Source organism: Sebastes umbrosus, chromosome 2 (genome assembly GCF_015220745.1).
Source record: "Sebastes umbrosus isolate fSebUmb1 chromosome 2, fSebUmb1.pri, whole genome shotgun sequence".
NCBI classification, from domain to species: Eukaryota; Metazoa; Chordata; class Actinopteri; order Perciformes; family Sebastidae; genus Sebastes; species Sebastes umbrosus.
In genome coordinates, this window is record NC_051270.1 from 26,665,580 (window position 1) to 26,682,381 (window position 16,802).

At 36.6% G+C, this 16,802-nt stretch overlaps 2 protein-coding genes across 4 annotated transcripts in view; both read right to left on the reverse strand.

The window, feature by feature from the left end:
• The window catches only part of dennd5a (DENN/MADD domain containing 5A), a 38,054-nt gene extending 32,672 nt beyond the window's left edge, over positions 1-5,382 (reverse strand). The window contains exon 1 of one of the 3 annotated variants that reach the window (XM_037746475.1): positions 5,096-5,382. In XM_037746475.1, the coding sequence (XP_037602403.1) occupies positions 5,096-5,195 (100 nt within the window). In that variant the 5' untranslated portion in view covers positions 5,196-5,382. The remainder of the gene's footprint in view (positions 1-5,095) is intronic. The other 2 variants (XM_037746470.1, XM_037746471.1) reach the window with 2 other exon arrangements.
• Positions 5,383-8,161: 2,779 nt separating this feature from the next.
• Positions 8,162-16,311, reverse strand: tmem41b (transmembrane protein 41B). Its single transcript, XM_037746511.1, has 7 exons — positions 16,057-16,311; positions 14,173-14,290; positions 13,003-13,131; positions 12,110-12,203; positions 11,243-11,347; positions 10,692-10,830; positions 8,162-10,598 (listed from the first exon to the last, which is right to left on the reverse strand). Exons 1-7 carry the CDS (start codon positions 16,148-16,150, stop codon positions 10,429-10,431), a joined length of 849 nt encoding a protein of 282 aa, XP_037602439.1. The 5' UTR covers positions 16,151-16,311; the 3' UTR covers positions 8,162-10,428.
• Between the last annotated feature and the right edge of the window lie 491 nt (positions 16,312-16,802).

The window sequence follows — 16,802 nt, forward strand, 5'->3', positions numbered from 1 at the left end:
TTAAAATCTGACACGACACACTTGAATGCATCCAACAAGGCACAAACATTTATTCAAAATTCAAAAGAACTTCTAGGTACACCTATAGAGGATGTTTAGCTGACATATGTAACCTGTAACAATGGAATTTCCGCACCATTTCCTCTCTTCAACTTAAACTGAAAGTCGACGAGGGCAAGCCCCTAACCTCTTTCTACAGTAAACAGCAGCAACACGCATGTAAGTAGAGCAGCTTGACTGATGTTAGACCACAGAGTCTCAGTTTCTGTGCAAGCTTTCAAGCGGTTACGTTTTTTTGTCTAGTCAGAGAGACCTCAAAGAACCCTTATCACACACTCAATAGCAGATTATAATAACAAAATGTCAAGTAAATGTTAGCGAAACTGGTAAACAGGAACTTGAATTGAAGGAAGTAAAAAAAATAGGAAGTAAAGGGGTTGAGTCTTTGTAAAAGGATTTATGATTAAGTTTAGCTTTAAGGAGGAAAGAACTTTCTTTTGACCACAATATTATCTCTAAAGGCTTCTCACTACCTGCTGAGTCACAATGAATCACACAGAATCTAGAGATAACAGACTTCTCTATTAATCATTTTTGTTTCTCAAGAACAATCCATTTTTTTTTCTCAAGACAAGTCAATTTTTTTTTCTCAAGACAAGTTATAATGGCTGAGCTAATCTGATTGTTGTTTGAAGCAGGAGCAGTGACCCGGCCAACGACAGCTTACACCCTAACACTCACAACAGGCTTAAGGCTAGCTCATGTTAGCAGCTCCGTCTGAACGGAGATGCAGCGATGAGTACATCATTTGAGTTGAAACTATATTAGGTGTTTGTTTATTCCCTTCAACATTTTGGGCTTTCCCCAAAGATATTAGTTAGCAGTGGTATTACTGCGGGAAACCCTGACATTATATGGTGGGGAAATGTTGCCAGATATTTATGGAGCCTTCAAATGGGGATGTGTTTACCGTGTTCACGAGAACAGTCCATATGAACGCCCCCCTCTTACGGTATTCACAACCTCGTAAGTGGAAAGATTCTGAAAGCTCCGAGCTTACGAGTTGTGACGTGTTTGTTGACGTTATCAGAAATGGCGGAGACCATGGAAGTTAATTTTTTGGTGCATAATAATTTAATATACTGTAATTTTACTTGTATATTGTTTTTCTTCATAATTTTATATGTCCTATTTTCCTCTGTCATTATGCCTTTGCATTTCCTACATTGTGTTACCCACTTGTTAGCTTGCTAAATTGTTAGCCTCTGTGGCTTCTAGACAGTAACGTTAATATTTCCGTTGCTTAACAGCAGTGTTCTCATGACTTGTACATGACTCGTGTACATAACTTCCCATGTTGTAAACACGAGCTCACGAGTTTCATTTGAAGGCACCAGTACATACACTCCAAAATGACACAAATCTCTATTGTCAAAAGTCTAATTTAGGAAACACAACTCCTACTTCCACTGAAGTCTTGGGTCTGTCACGACTCCCATAGGAGACAAAGACTCAAGAATATTAATAATTATTACATTGTTTTTTCCTTGGTGAAAGCAGCTTTTGGACGAACTATATTGGCCACTCAACAACCCCAGAAACTCCAACACACCCATCTGTCACTTACAGGAAGAGACAAGAAAATCAAATACATTTCATTCGCAAGAATCGTCAAGTAATAACCTACAATAAATCTTCTCTCATGTAACAAATAAGGAAAATAACAGGAGTCTTTTGAGAGAAGTAGTTTACCATTTTGGAGCCACGACAAAAAGGATGTGCATGTCTTTGTTAGGACCTGCTCTTTTGAGATGAAATGTGCAGTTATGGTAACATACCCTGTCACGTGCCGTCTGTCAGTTGTCATGGCTACCCAACCAGCTTCACAGAGTCACTTTGTTCATGTTTCGGATTAGCTTGTCACTCAACAACTGCAGCTTGGTAGGTTGCATCTTGGATTCAGTGATCATTTCTCACAAGATGGTAAATAACTACATGTGTGCAAGTGTCTCCAACACTAGGCAATGATAAAGTTTGGAAGAACTAAGCATTCCCAACTGTGTAGGCCTACTGTCAGATCTTAAAGCTGAAGTAGGCAAGATTGGAGCAAATATGATTAAAAAAAGCTATGTTTATAAAACGGTCGCTATATCGTGACAGTAATACATGAAACAGATAACCTGAAAAAAATCATGTGCCTCTGTGTCCTCCGGTGCTCCTAACGGCATCTGCAAGATTTCACATACCGGAGGAAAACAAGCAGTAAGAGCTGATCTGAGGTCTGCTGTCCAGCTGCTGTCTATGAGAGCCGGCTGTCAATCACTCGCAAACTCCGACCAAACGGTCAAACTAGGCCGCGCTGATCAAATATGAATCAATATTATGTTACGTTAATGCCTATTTCTCACCTCAAATGTTTTCAGAATCATCTTGTAGTGTACTGTTTAGCTGTAAAGTCAATATGCTGAAAGGTTATTATAGAATTTTTTCCCAATGATACCAGAAATATACTGCCTACTGCCACTTTAAGCGCCTAATGTCACTGTAGACTTCCATCAGAATATTCAAGTTAATTGAGACATCACAATTCTTAAACACAGTAAAATCTGTTTACCATTTGTAATATCTGAAGTGATTGATATGGATATAATCCTCTACTACAGTATATATGTAATTTTGTATCAAAATATCAATATATATCATGGGCTTCGAGCGGTAATGTACGTCGTCACTTCCTGAGAGTCTTCTTTCCGGTTGGATACGTGTAACCATGGTAACCCGTGCCAACCTCATGTGACCAAAACGACAGTTTGTGAGAATCAAAGTCTGAATTAATTCAAAATATATATCAAGCCTAGGAAAGTGAAATATTTTACTTACAGTTAAATTGAAGTATTATTGATGTTACAGAGCTGTCTGTCAATGTCCGTTATGAATGTTGTCATCACTACCGCATTGCATTGTAGGATATTCATGGTGTAGTAAATTAGAGCTGCAACGATTAATGGATTAGTTGTCAACTATTTAATTAATCGTCAACTATTTTGATAATTGATTAATTAGTTTGAGTATTTTTTAAAGAAAAAGAGTAAAACTTCTGTGATTCCAGCTTCTTAAATGGGAATATTTTCTGGTTTCTTTACTCCTCTACGACAGTAAACTGAATATCTTTGAGTTGTGGACAAAACAAGACATTTGAGGACGTAATATTGGGCTTGGGGAAACACTGATCAACATTTTTCACCATTTTCTGACATTTTATAGACCAAACAACTAATCGATTAATGGAGCAAATAATCGATGAAGACGATGAATATAATCATCAGTTGCAGCCCTATAGTACATTTTCTGGAAAGTCAAATGACAAACGGTTCATGAATACCATGTAAATGTCTATTTTTGTGTAATTCAGAGAAAATAAATACCTGGGTATCACATTGATATAAAAATCATACTAAAATCAAATATTGCCCACATTAGCCTGATAAACACAGAAACATTAAAAGGTATTAAACTACCACAGCATTAACGGTATGACACAACTGTTTCATGGTGGGCTATATATTGTCATATTGCCAACACCTACTGGCTCATGCTAAAATGTATTCTCATTATAATCAATGTACATCTGAAAAGTCATCCGATCAGGAGGACTATAGAGAGCAAAAACAGCACTGTTGCCATGCCGTAATTTCCATTTCAGTCAGTTCATGCTCAGGGACCCTGCAGGCTACAGTTTCACATGCAGATATATATTTGCAAATCTTCTGTCTTTCAATCAGAACACATGCAGGTAAAATCATAATCAAAAGAGGATCCAAGTGTGTCACAGCAGCCTATTGTACTCTTAATCATAAGTTTAAGATGTTTCTATAATTGTTTGCGAAGGGAAGGGTGTGCCCTCTAAGGAGGATGGATGCATGCACAATGTGGATCTCTGGTGGATGCTGAGGATGTCAGGGGTCGTATGGGGGGTGTGGTATATTTGGGAAATGAAATGAGAAATCTGACTACTTTTGATGAATTTAAAACATTAATGAAAGACCTAGAAGCAGAGTCAATCAGGAGCTGTCTGTGTTTCTGAATATTTTCACTTTATTTTAATGTGTTTTGTATGATATTATGCTATGTCTTTATTTTTGCATTTGTTTTATGTTGTGGCGTGTGAAGCTTTAATGTATGTTTAAATGCTGCTGTCTTGGCCAGGTCTCTCTTGCAAAAGAGATTCTTAATCTCAATGAGTACTACCTGGTTAAATAAAGGTTAAATAAATAAAAACAATTGTGCCCTAGGGTAATAATCCACCCATGTGTGTTGCTACCTTGATACCTGATCTCCTTTAAATAACCAGGTGACATTATTAATTACATTACAATTAAAAAAACATGACTAATTACTTCTTTATTGTTTTCTTCCATTTACATGCATGTTCTTTTTAAATATCTATATATTGTAATTTGCTTAATGAATTGTATATATGTATATATATGTTTTTGTTTTTATTTTGTTCTTTTTTTTATTTTTATTTATTATTGAATTGATGCTTTGGCAATATTGTTCATCTGACAGTCATGCCAATAATGCAAATTGAATTGAATTGAATTGAATTGACAGCTATAGGAGCCACTGTGACAACATCCTCTGTTGTAATAACATCATATCATCAGTATTATACACCATCAACCAACACCAATGTCTCTATTAACTGTAAGTGTTGCTCACATTAAATGTGTATTACTGCACACAACCGACATAAAAAACATTTAGATATATAGAGTATACAAATCAGGAGGGGATTTATAGACAAGCTTTGCAAATTAACATTCATGTCAGTGTGTTAAAGAGACACAAGCAGCCAGTACAGTAATCCTCTCATCGAGCTGTACCAGCCAGGCTGAGAGGAGAGGAGCTAGGCCTGACGGTGTGTCCGTTGATATTCATGTTTAACATATAACACCAATACATAAACACGTTAACATACAGTAAATGCTGAATAATAAAGCTGACATGATGTTATAACACCCCTTCCTTCCTTCCTCCCTCAGTCCGTCATTCCCCCCCTGACGACGGTTGCTCTGCTGGTCATGTTTCTTACCGGACAGTTCGTCTGGCTCCAGTCCGCTGTCGGTGTCGAGTCCGCAGATCACAAAATAGTCTGCGAACCGGCAGGAACCGGAGCTGAATCCGGTGGTCATTCTGAGGCTGGTCCAGTGGTTCCTTTATCCTCCCAACAGGGAGCATATTAGAGGAACCTGGAGGAGTGATTTCTCTCTGCAGCCATCATCATCACGGATGCTGCTGTGTTACTGCGAAGCTCTAAATCAGGGCTGACTCTGAGCTAGCTCCAGCTAGCCTGCTCTCTGCTGACCTAACAGCAACGGCTACCACACATCCGGCCCAGGCCCTTCACAATAAAACACCGTTCATAACAGACGAGAAACTCTCATTTTTGTATTAATTAATTCTTCTTATTATTATATAATATAAATAATAATAAAAAATAAATATAAAAAAATAAGTATCAAATTAAAAATTAAATTAAAAATAAATAAATTACATAATAATTATTTATATAAGTATATACTATATTATATTATATATATAAATTATTGAATATATAACAAGAATATAAAAAATCATATTGAGTACAGGAAAAAAATATCTAGACGAGAAATCTTTTTTTGTATTAATTAAAAATATCTAGACGAGAAACTTTTGTATTAATTAATTCTTATATTTATTTATTTATTATCTAATTTTAAAATGCTGCTGTTGGCCTGTATCGTCATTAAATATGTGGGGTTTTTATCTTTGCAAACAGAAATTGAAAAAAAGAATACATGAAACAAGTAAAAAATGAATACACAAAAGAATAAGTATGACATGAATATATAACAGGAATATAAAAAAACATATTGAGTACAGGAAAAAGATATCTAGACGAGAAACTTTTTTTTTTAATTAATTCAAAATATCTAGACGAGAAACTTTTGTATTAATTAATTCTTATATTTATTTATTATCTAATTTAAAATGCTGCTGTTGGCCTGTATCGTCATTAAATATATGGGGTTTTTATCTTTGCAAACAGAAATTGAAAAAAAGAATACAAGTAAAAAATGAATACACAAAAGAATAAGTATGACATGAATATATAACAAGAATATAAAAAATCATATTGAGTACAGGAAAAAAAATATATCAATCTAGTATTTGGCTATGATATCTAGTGGTAAGAAAAAAAAACCTTCCAGCCATATTGTTCAATAGTAACATTTGGAGATTAAAATGGACACTGTTAAATTATATTTGTTAAAATAATCCTCCTGGTTTATAGTTTATATACACTCTAAGAAAAGAAAAAAACTACAGGCAAAATTGGTGATATATTGTGTGTGACTTTTGTACTGTCTTCTTTTTCCTCTTTTATTTCATTTTATTTATTTATTAATTTATTTGACAGGGACAACACATGTAGGCATTGTTACACTTAATTAAAGTGCAACCAATGCAATGTATATCGAACTTCTAGCCATAGCTAATTTGCAGACCTTGTCCCTGGTTAGGCTTTTAAGAAAACATAGAAATACATAATAATACATCATACATAAAATCACATAATGCAACATCGTACATTACAATCAATTAACAAATATATGTTCCCAATCAGAAATCAGTGATCACAGGTTTGGTTTAGTTTCAGCCAGTGTTTCACCTTTTCATTGAATGTTTTCAGGTCAGGTTGTATTTTTATTTAAACCTATATATTTTGTTAAATTATATTTGTCAAAATAATCCTCCTGGTTTATAGTTTATATACACTCTATCATCTAATCTGCAGTGGTTCAAGAAATACAACTACCGGTCTACAAATTCTGCCATATTTGTACAATTTATTATATTTTGAGTGTGACTTGTCTTCTTTTTCCTCTTTTATTAATGCACACATGATATGTCAAAACAGTCATCTTAGTTAGTTTGTGTATCCATGTGGGGTAGTTACTTTACTATATTATTATTTCACCCAACTTTTGCTGTTGAGACTAATTATTGTATTATTTTGAAGGAGGTTTTCATCAGATCCGGTTTTGTCTCTGGCTTCACACATCCATAGAAATCAGAGCGTTGCAGTCGAAATGCATTGTGGTCCATTAACTGCACAACAGCTGTAATCATCTGCCTTAAATCCATAAAGTAACACAGCCATTAACCTGACAGGAATTATTGTTAACCTGCTCAGCAGCTAGTGTAGTTATATTCATGGTGCATTTTATTGTATTATATTATATTTGGCACTTTGTTTTGAAGCAATGATTTAGCAGTTATTTATTTCTAGAGAAGCATCTAATTTAACCCTGTGTTTCTTTATGTGATGTAATGGTATTAATAATTAATACAGTAGAACAGTCATCTGTAAAGTGTACAGAGAGAACGGTGCTTGAATGTAATACTGAATACTAAATACAGAAAATTGTTTATCTGAATGTCCAGTTGTAAAAAATCTTTTTACTATCACAAAAGTGAGGTTTATATTTCACTATTGGTCATGTATCTAATAAAGGCCATGTCATTGCAGGTCAGAGAAGAACATACATCTATCCCAGAGATCCCATTTTCCTACTTTTTAATTATTAAGAAACATCACAGTTTTATTTTTTAGTATTGAATTAAATGTAAAATTCCCCCTGATTAATGCATGTTATAAGCATTCACACTGCAGCACATCACAGTATATTAGGGTGAATGTCATGTTATCCAACAGACCACTGCTTAGCAGGTATGTTACAATATCACCACCTGGTGGCACTAAACCTCACTCTTGTTCAGTCAGACTTGACATGTACAGTATATAGAATATACATAACATTTTGTTCATGGTTTAAAACACACACTGAAATGCCAGTGTCAACCTTTTTTCTTTGGGCTATAGAGACAAATGCTTTTGTTTATGTGTCTCTGAAGTTTACTGCATGTTCTATGGAGAGCCCAGTCTATTCACAAGCTTAATACATAATTGCTGGGAAAGAATCCCAATAATTGTGCATTCATCATTTATGAATCAATATTGTAGTTTTGCCTCCACAAAAGGCTATTAGGCTTTATGATGATTTCCTGCTGCAAACATGCACTCTTTAGAGAGAACTCTCAAAACTCAATCGTATTCTGTAAAGATAATTTTAATAATTCAATAAATATAAAAAAAACAAAAACAAATTTGATTAGATAGGACAGACATGTGCAATCTGTAAACACTTCATACTGCAATACATCACTGCTCAGTACAAAATAATACTGCTTTTTGAAATGTTAACAGAGGACTACACAAATTATCTTTGATAGGGTAATAGGACAAAAAACAGCAAGAATATATCCAATTTGAGTATATGTGTAGCGTGAAGATTAGAATAAGTTTAGGTGTAAATATTGTAACAATTAGAGAAAAAGAAATCAATGAAATCTATCATTTTTTATGTTTTGTCAAATTTAGAATTATCGAGAAATTCCAAGAAGTTAATCAAGCTTAAGTATTAAGACAAAAAATAAGATTTTAGGAGCAATTTATATTATTTAGCACTTGATTCAACCACCTTAGTGAAGATATATTTTCCAAGACAAGTCAACCCCAGTTGTACGAATGCAGTTCTCACATAAACCAGTAAGAATCATAAAAACAACCCAACAGTCTTTGAACGAAGTAGCGTCCTGCTACAAACAGTATGAAAGCAGAAAATGCTAAGACATAAGTATCCCCATACAGCAGAACAGTTTAAGTTTCACATAAATGGATGTTTATGTATCTGGGTTTGAGAGGTTAATAATATTACAGCAGTACACAGTGAAGCTGCTGAATAATAAGACAATAAAGTAAAAACAAGAAATCGCAAAATGCACCAAACCAACTGCCTCTATGAATGAGACCTTTTAAGAGATTAAAGAAAAGTGTGTTGAATAAGTTACCTGCATGTACATTCACTGCATCAATGTCTCCAGTAACTGTCCAGAATGCTTTTAAGCAGCAGCAATAAGTTACCTTCAGGCAAAAAATTAAAAACATCTAAATGAAAAATTCAGTTAGCTTTTAGAGGACGGGACACAAAAATTAGACATTCAAAACAATTTAAAGACTAAAAACATAAATCAGGCATCGTATTAGATTTCACCTGGTGAAGAATGGAAGCAGTAAAAAGCTAGCTAAGGCTTGGATACCTCAGTCCGTTGGCAGTCTTATTGAGGGCACTGGTGTATCATCCACATCATCTCCATTTCTATACTGGCATACCAAACAATATCACTGGGTGGAGAGGGACACACCTAGAGGTGCATTATCATAACCATATGCAAAACTTTAGGAGAACCCATCTCACCCTTTTCAAATTTACAAACCAAGAGGAGTCTGTTTGGCTTTTCATTAACTTTTCTGGGTTGCATACAGTACTTTTTACCACATAAATCAGTTGTCTTGACATCTATGCTCGCTTCTTAACATAAAATACAAAATTTGTTCGGCATCCTGCAACGTGGATGTGCTGTGAGGAAATATTACATCAGCTTAGTCTGTTCTTCACAAGTTATAGTGGCTACTAGTATGAGCAAAAGTGGGTGAAAGTGTGTGTGGCAGTGGATCCAGGCACCTTTCAAGGAAGAACACAGGAACTCACCCACATGTCAACAAGATCAGTCATCCCACTTTTCTTCTCCGCAGTTTCATTCTTTCCACACTGCATATGTTTGCCGAGGCAAGCACCAGGTATCAAAACTTACTTTTTTAAAAATCCACTTTCAACAGTAGTGTGACAGTTATTGCTGTGGTGGTACACTTCATTCGGTTGAAGTTAGACACAAGCATGTTAAAATAAATATCAAAAAAGGGCGTGGAAGTTAAAGGTGCTACAAACAGGATGTAGAAATTGATATGCTACTGTCAAAAGCAAATGTACTAGTAAAAGTTGTTCCAGTAATAAAACAACAGCCTCAACGAGGTACTGATTACATCGTTTTTAGCAGTTTCTAGCAAGAAAAGAGAAACCCTTTTCCCCATGAAAACTATCACAATGATGAGTATTACTCCAACATCCTACAAGTAGCATCTTTAATTGTCTGGCAAAATCATAAAATAATGAGCAGTGCCTTAAATAAAAACCAAAACAAATCTCTTATTTACAAGAAATGCACAAATCGACAATAAAATTCACAGAAACCGAAAAACTTGTGCAAGCAGCGGCCAGTTTACACTTAACATCAGGAACCACCCACCACTGCATGCATTTTGTGGTCAATGAGCGCTTGTTGTGGTCAGAGATTCTCCCACCAGCAGCTGACGTATGAGACAGAGGCAGAGCAACTTGAGGGACAGCTGCACGTTCCTGAGCCGAGGGGAGGGGGACGCCGGGATCAGCCAGCAGATGAGGTGCTGAGGTGTTTAATGTTCTACTCTAGTTTCTTCTGCAGCTTTTTCTGGAAGCAGACGGGCAAGATCGAGAGCACGGCGAGTACGCCGAGCACAGCCAGAGAGTTCCAGGACACGGCCTCGCCAGCTGTGGTCAGTTTGTACAGTGTCGTACCCGCGTTGATCGCTACAAAGGATGGCGGTGCCACTCCTGTGAATCAGCCAGGTTGAATACAGGTGAGTCAGTGACAACAACGAATACCAAAATAAAGTCTAGACAGTCAGAAGGGATAGGAAGTCTTACCGAGAAAGGTACCGATGAAGAAAATCCCCAAAGGCACATTGATGACAGGTGAGGTGATGTTGATGAACCAGTTGGGTAGAAAGGGGGTTATCCTCAGGAAGATGATGTAATTGATTAAATGATCTCTATGTTTGTCAACCTGCCAGCAGAAAGTCATGAGCAGAATATTTCGTAAATCATATGCACTGAATTACCAGTAAATCCTATCTGTGAATTTCCTGATGATCACTTTATATTGACAGTATCAGTACCTTTGTCGTTATAGTAATTTCAGTAACAGTTACATAATATTTTACAGTACCAGTATTTATTTTTGGTAAAACCGACTTCAGCCTCCCTTAAAGCTGAATTAACATCATTCATACAGGGTGCATAAATAAATACTGAATATAAGCTTTTACTGCAGAACCATTGTGTTGGACTACATTAGATGGCACAGTTGTGCCTTACAAAATGGTAATTGTATACGATTAATACAAAAGAAAACATAGAATTGTTCATACAAATATACCCTCTATTCACAGTACATTTTCAGTTATAAGGCTTTTTACCTGCTGGGACCATTTCTGTGCTCTCTCTGTGAGATATTTGTAGACAATGGGTCTGCCCACTTGATATGATAGCATGTAGCAAAAGGAAGCACCAAGGCCAGAGCACTGCCAACAGATAAAACACAAAGTACGAAAACATTGGTTACTTCCAATCCACACACAGCAGGTGGCAGCTCAGCTGGCAGAGATGCCACCGCTAACGGCTGCCCTTCCTGTATGTCACAGCAAAAAACATCACATTTGAAAAGAGCAGGAACTTCTTCAGCACAGGAACAAAACATTACAGAAGAGAAGAAAAAATCCAACCACGAGTGGCCACAAATGCCTATGATGCAACACAGGCACATGACATGTTGTACACACATCTATGGCATTGTACTGTATGTCTATCTGTTAAAGGAGTCTTTTGGGGAGATTTTGGTTATCTGAATCATGGGTCTAAGGATAGAGGGTGTTGTATGCTGTACAGACTGTAAAGCCCCTTGAGACAAATTTATGATATTGGGCTTTATAGATAAAACTGACTTGACTATTACAGCACAGATAGACTCTGTTTGTTCATTTGAAGGTGACATTTTCCCTTATTAAAAATATAAGCACAGCCAATGTTAATGTATTGTTTAAGATTCTTTACACTGTTGTCTGCTCCAATACCTGCCAAATTTAAATTTTCAATTATGACTTCATTGAAATTTATATAAAAAAAATAATGTTTAAGAGGCACGATCCGTTCTTGCAAAACAGAGCATGTGTATCTAAATCCTTACCAAGTGTGTCTCGTGGCAACTATTTCAGTGCACAGTTGCTCATCATACAATACAACATTTGTTTTCAATTATACATTTCATACCGTCATTCCTCACTCACCAGGCAGACTAAGAACAGAGCCAAGGGGAAAGGGTAAAGATATCCAGACAGGATGCTGAGGAAGATGGATCCAGGGATCGCAAATGTCTGGAGGCTGTAAGAAGCGTCAAGGTGAACGACTTTGTAAAAACATACAGTTATCACTCAGGCATACGCATCAAATAAAATAATAATAGGTTAATAATAATAATGAATACATCAAAAGCATATTCCTGTAAGCACTGCTGGTCTTTCTGTAGAATCTTTGATTTGATGCTGTCCATGTTAAAAGGAGAAAGAAATACACAGGGGGAATAAAAACAGTACTTCCCTGAAATGTTATGTATTTCTCCAGCTAGTTCAACACCATCTTTATCTTCATATTGTCAGTCCTATGGGAAAGGTCAACTAAACTGATAATTCTGAGTAGCTTAAGATTTGACTGTCTGCACACCCAAGCCAAAGCTCACATACACTTCTTTACGATAGAGATAATAAATGGCTTGGAGCCATAACGTCATTGTCTTGAGTTGTTCCAGCAGGTTCAGAGCCTATACTCTTTGACACTCGCGTGATGAATGACTGAGATTATTTCCGTCTGATACTGAGCTGTTTTAGATGGAGGACATGCTGCTTGGTGGGTTTTGTAAGCCCAAACATGGGCACAACTGAAAGAAGCTGTAGTGTTTATCATGGAGGCATCACAAGATCAAGAACCTGAATCTGCTCAGGTGTTCTCAGAAGATTTTGGTAAACTTCTGACCCCAGTTAAAAACAGATTAACTGAATTGTTGCTACAAACTATCACTGGAAACCAGACTGTCTTTGAAGACCTGAATTTCAAAAGGGCAGTTCTGAAAACATCTCCAAAAGGAAGCTAAATTAACATAGGTAGATAGATTATCCAAGGATACAAAATATATGTTGCGAAGTAGGCCACCAACACTTGGGAGTAGTAGGTGTCTTTGTATTTGGACAGCACAGTTCCCAAAGCTTTGGCATCATCCATGTCTTTAGGGATCTTAATTTTCTCCATTTCATCACTGAAAACAAAAAAATATATAATCTTCAGTCATACATATTTTACACAAATATTTTTTTAGCTTGTTTTCATCACAATACAATGCATATACCAAAACTTGATTGCACAAAATGCTGATGAAAGTTGTTTCCGTTTCTACTTTTTCCGCCGCAGGCCACTGCATTTTTTCCGGCGCCCCCTGAGGCCGCCGCAGCCCAAACGCATAACCCCCATTCAAAATGAATGGTCGCTGCACCGCCCGATCTCGTGTGAATGCAGCCTTAAGTCTACTCCTCTGCTACAATGGTCCTAACAAAAACAACATTATGTAGATCCAACACTGCCCCAGTGCTGAGCTCTTTATTAGGTGACCTGTTAACTTTAGGATTTACTTAAATCATTTACTTTTTTTGTAGTCAGGCCCTACTGCACCTAAAAAGCAATGGCTGTCCCTTCATACAACCATAAGCCTCAGCAGGTCTGAGGACAGCAGCTATTCCAAGGTCATGGCTGAGGTCAAAGGTGATTCAGCTTTTGCAACAACCTTTCTCAAAATCTTCAGAAGCTAAATCAGTGCAAAATTGTTTTATATTTTCTGGTTTGTATGTTTCTATGTTTTATCAAGCACACATGGTATTTCTACTCTCCTGTTAATGTCTCTTGGTAAAGTACTTTATTAATAATGTTTTGCCCTGTAGATAAACTCACTGTAGTACTAAACGGTGTTAAAATAGCCACTAACTTTACCTTGGTCAGAAATATCAACAAAATAATGAGAGTTTTGCATTTGATAATTATGAAAGTGAAAATAACAGGTCACAGTTTCATTAGTACAGCTCACACTGAAACAAACAACCCCCAAGCAAACCAAAATCCACTGTCCACATGTGCAAATCCTTTTGTGACTGCTCAAAAATGTATCTTAGATTTTAAGTGTGTAACCTGAAAAAAAACATAAATTCTAAATAAGAACTAACAGTATTATTTGTGAACACAAAATAAGTACATTGCCTCTCCACCCACCCACATTTAATCAAGTTTAATAATCCACAAAGCAACTTACTCAGGAAGCTCTGGGAAGTTCCTGTAGACCAGGTACATGACTGAGGCAGAGCAGGTGAAGATAGACACCAGAATCAGGAGAGACCAGCGTGCGGAGCCCCCTTCAGTATGCTGAGCCTCTGTGGGGGAAAGAGAATAAGTTATTTACCTAATAAAACAAGAAGTTACTATAAAAACAGACAAACTATAGCCCCAGAGAGCCTTGTGTAATTTGCTTATGAATTTTGCATCACTTGTTCGAGCCCTACAGGGAACTGAATCTCCCCCTCGAGACAGACACTTGTTGTTTCTGAGCCAGTCTGTTAAATCATGCTTTCATTAAAAGGGTGTCAGATAGAGATGTCATGTTATAGGAAATTAGGGTATATAGTTGCTTTTTAACCAACTTCAGCACTCAGGACAAATAATTGAGAGAGGAACCGAGGAGACCGAGGCAAATTACAAATAGCAAATTAACACTAACTGTCACTGATTAACATATTAAACACAAGAATTAGGTGCAAATAAGACATATTCCTCCTAGTGCATTTCTGTCACTTCTGACAGGAATGTCATCTGCAGTATTGTACTTTTTACTTTCACTACATTTACCTGACAGCTGTAGTTACAAACTGGGATTTTACACACAGAAATTACAATGAATCAGATGTGGTGTATTGTTATAGATTAAACTATGCAACAGTAGATCAAATTGTTAAAATTAGCTCCACCTCGACCAACAAAAAGTACCTCAATTATATATCTTATACTGTATATACTGTATATGTTCTTAATGTATATGTTCTTAATATGCCATGTACAACGTATTTCTTATATATGTACATTCATACTTCCTGATATGTATATGTTCTTAATATGCCTTGTATAAAGTATTTCCTTTTATAATTGTAATATAATTTATTATTTTAATGGAGCTTACCAGCAAAAAGCATTTCACACGATTGTACTTGTATAACAGGCGTGACAATAAACATCTTGAATCTTGAAACAAGGACAGATAATAATGCACACAGTGCACTTTCATAGACTGAGCTACTGGAGTTACCCTGCACTATACTCATTTTTAACAGACTCTTCTGCACTATATTCACTTGTTTTTAATAGTCCTGTATCACAGCTGTTACCCTGCACTATATTCACTTTTAACAGTTTTCTTCATCTCCTTGTATTTTTATATCTGGTATATTTTTTTGTACTTTGCACAACTAACTTTTGTTCTGCCTTTTTACTAACATGTTTTGCACTATGGGACTGTGATGAATTTCCCTCGGGATCAATAAAGTTACTATCTATCTATTTATCTATCTATCAGCAATAATAATTCATAATAGTATAACAATCAAAAGGGGGGGCTTTTCACCACATAGAATACATTTATTTATTATACTTTCAGTACATCTGACAATTAACTTAAGTAACATTTTCACAGTGTTGTCTTTGTACTGTTATCTGAGTGAAGGATCTGAACACTTCCCCCACCACTGACTGCTCTGTTGGACTGATGGTCTTTGTTACTGGAACATCAAACGTTATCTTATCTTATCTGAGCTTAACTCTGGTTTTAACATTCAGGGTAATGAAATCACAGTCACTACTTTACTAACAGTGTGTGGGGTGTATGTTAGGTAACGTTACGTCAACAGGATAACCCGTTATGTTCTTCATTAGTTAGCTAACCCACTAGCCACAGCTCGGCTGATGTTCCTAGCTAGCTCTCGGCTAGCATTAGCTCCTGTCCTGCTGTCCGCTCTGACCTCAAAGCACCGCTACCAATATATATATATATATATATATATAGATCAGTATGTACCTATAAGTGTTTCCTTCCCTCTGCCTTGCTCTACATTCATTTATCCACCACAGCCAGAAGACAAGAAGAACCCACCTTTCACTCCTTCACTAGCATCCGCCTTCACCTCCTCCTGAGCCGAGGAGGACAGACCCTCGCTTTCTCGTCTTTCTCTCCGCTTCTTGGCCATTTTTAACCGGGATTAAAAGATCAGCTAGGGTAATGAAAGGTTGTGTGTCACAGTGACAGCCGGTCGGGTGAAGTGACAGTCTGCTGACACGTTACACAGACTGACCTTTCACCTTCAACATCACAGCAGCAGTAAAACCCTGAAGAGTCCACAACACAGCGCCGCCAGCAGGACCGGTGTCTCCATGGCGACAGTAACCGTCATCTAGAGTCTAGAATCTAGAGTCTAGACTCTCTAGAGTCTAGAGAGTCTAGAATCTAGACTCTAGATTCTAGACCAGGGATTCTCAACCTTTAGTAACTCCAGGTCCACTTCCGATTGTTAAAGGTCCCATATTATGCTCATTTTCAGGTTCATACTTGTATTTTGTGTTTCTACTAGAACATGTTTACATGCTGTAATGTTAAAAAAACAACTTTATGTTCCTCATACTGTCTGCCTGAATATGCCTGTATTTACACTCTGTCTGAAACGCTCCGTTTTAGCGCATTTCGACAGAATTGCAACAGAATTGCAACAGAATTGCGTTGCTAGACAACAGTTTGGGTCCATGTGTACTTCCTGTCAGCTGATGACATTCACATACACTGCAACCAGGAAATAAACTGGGACACATTTAGAATGCTTATGTTTAAAACTGTTTAAAGGGTCT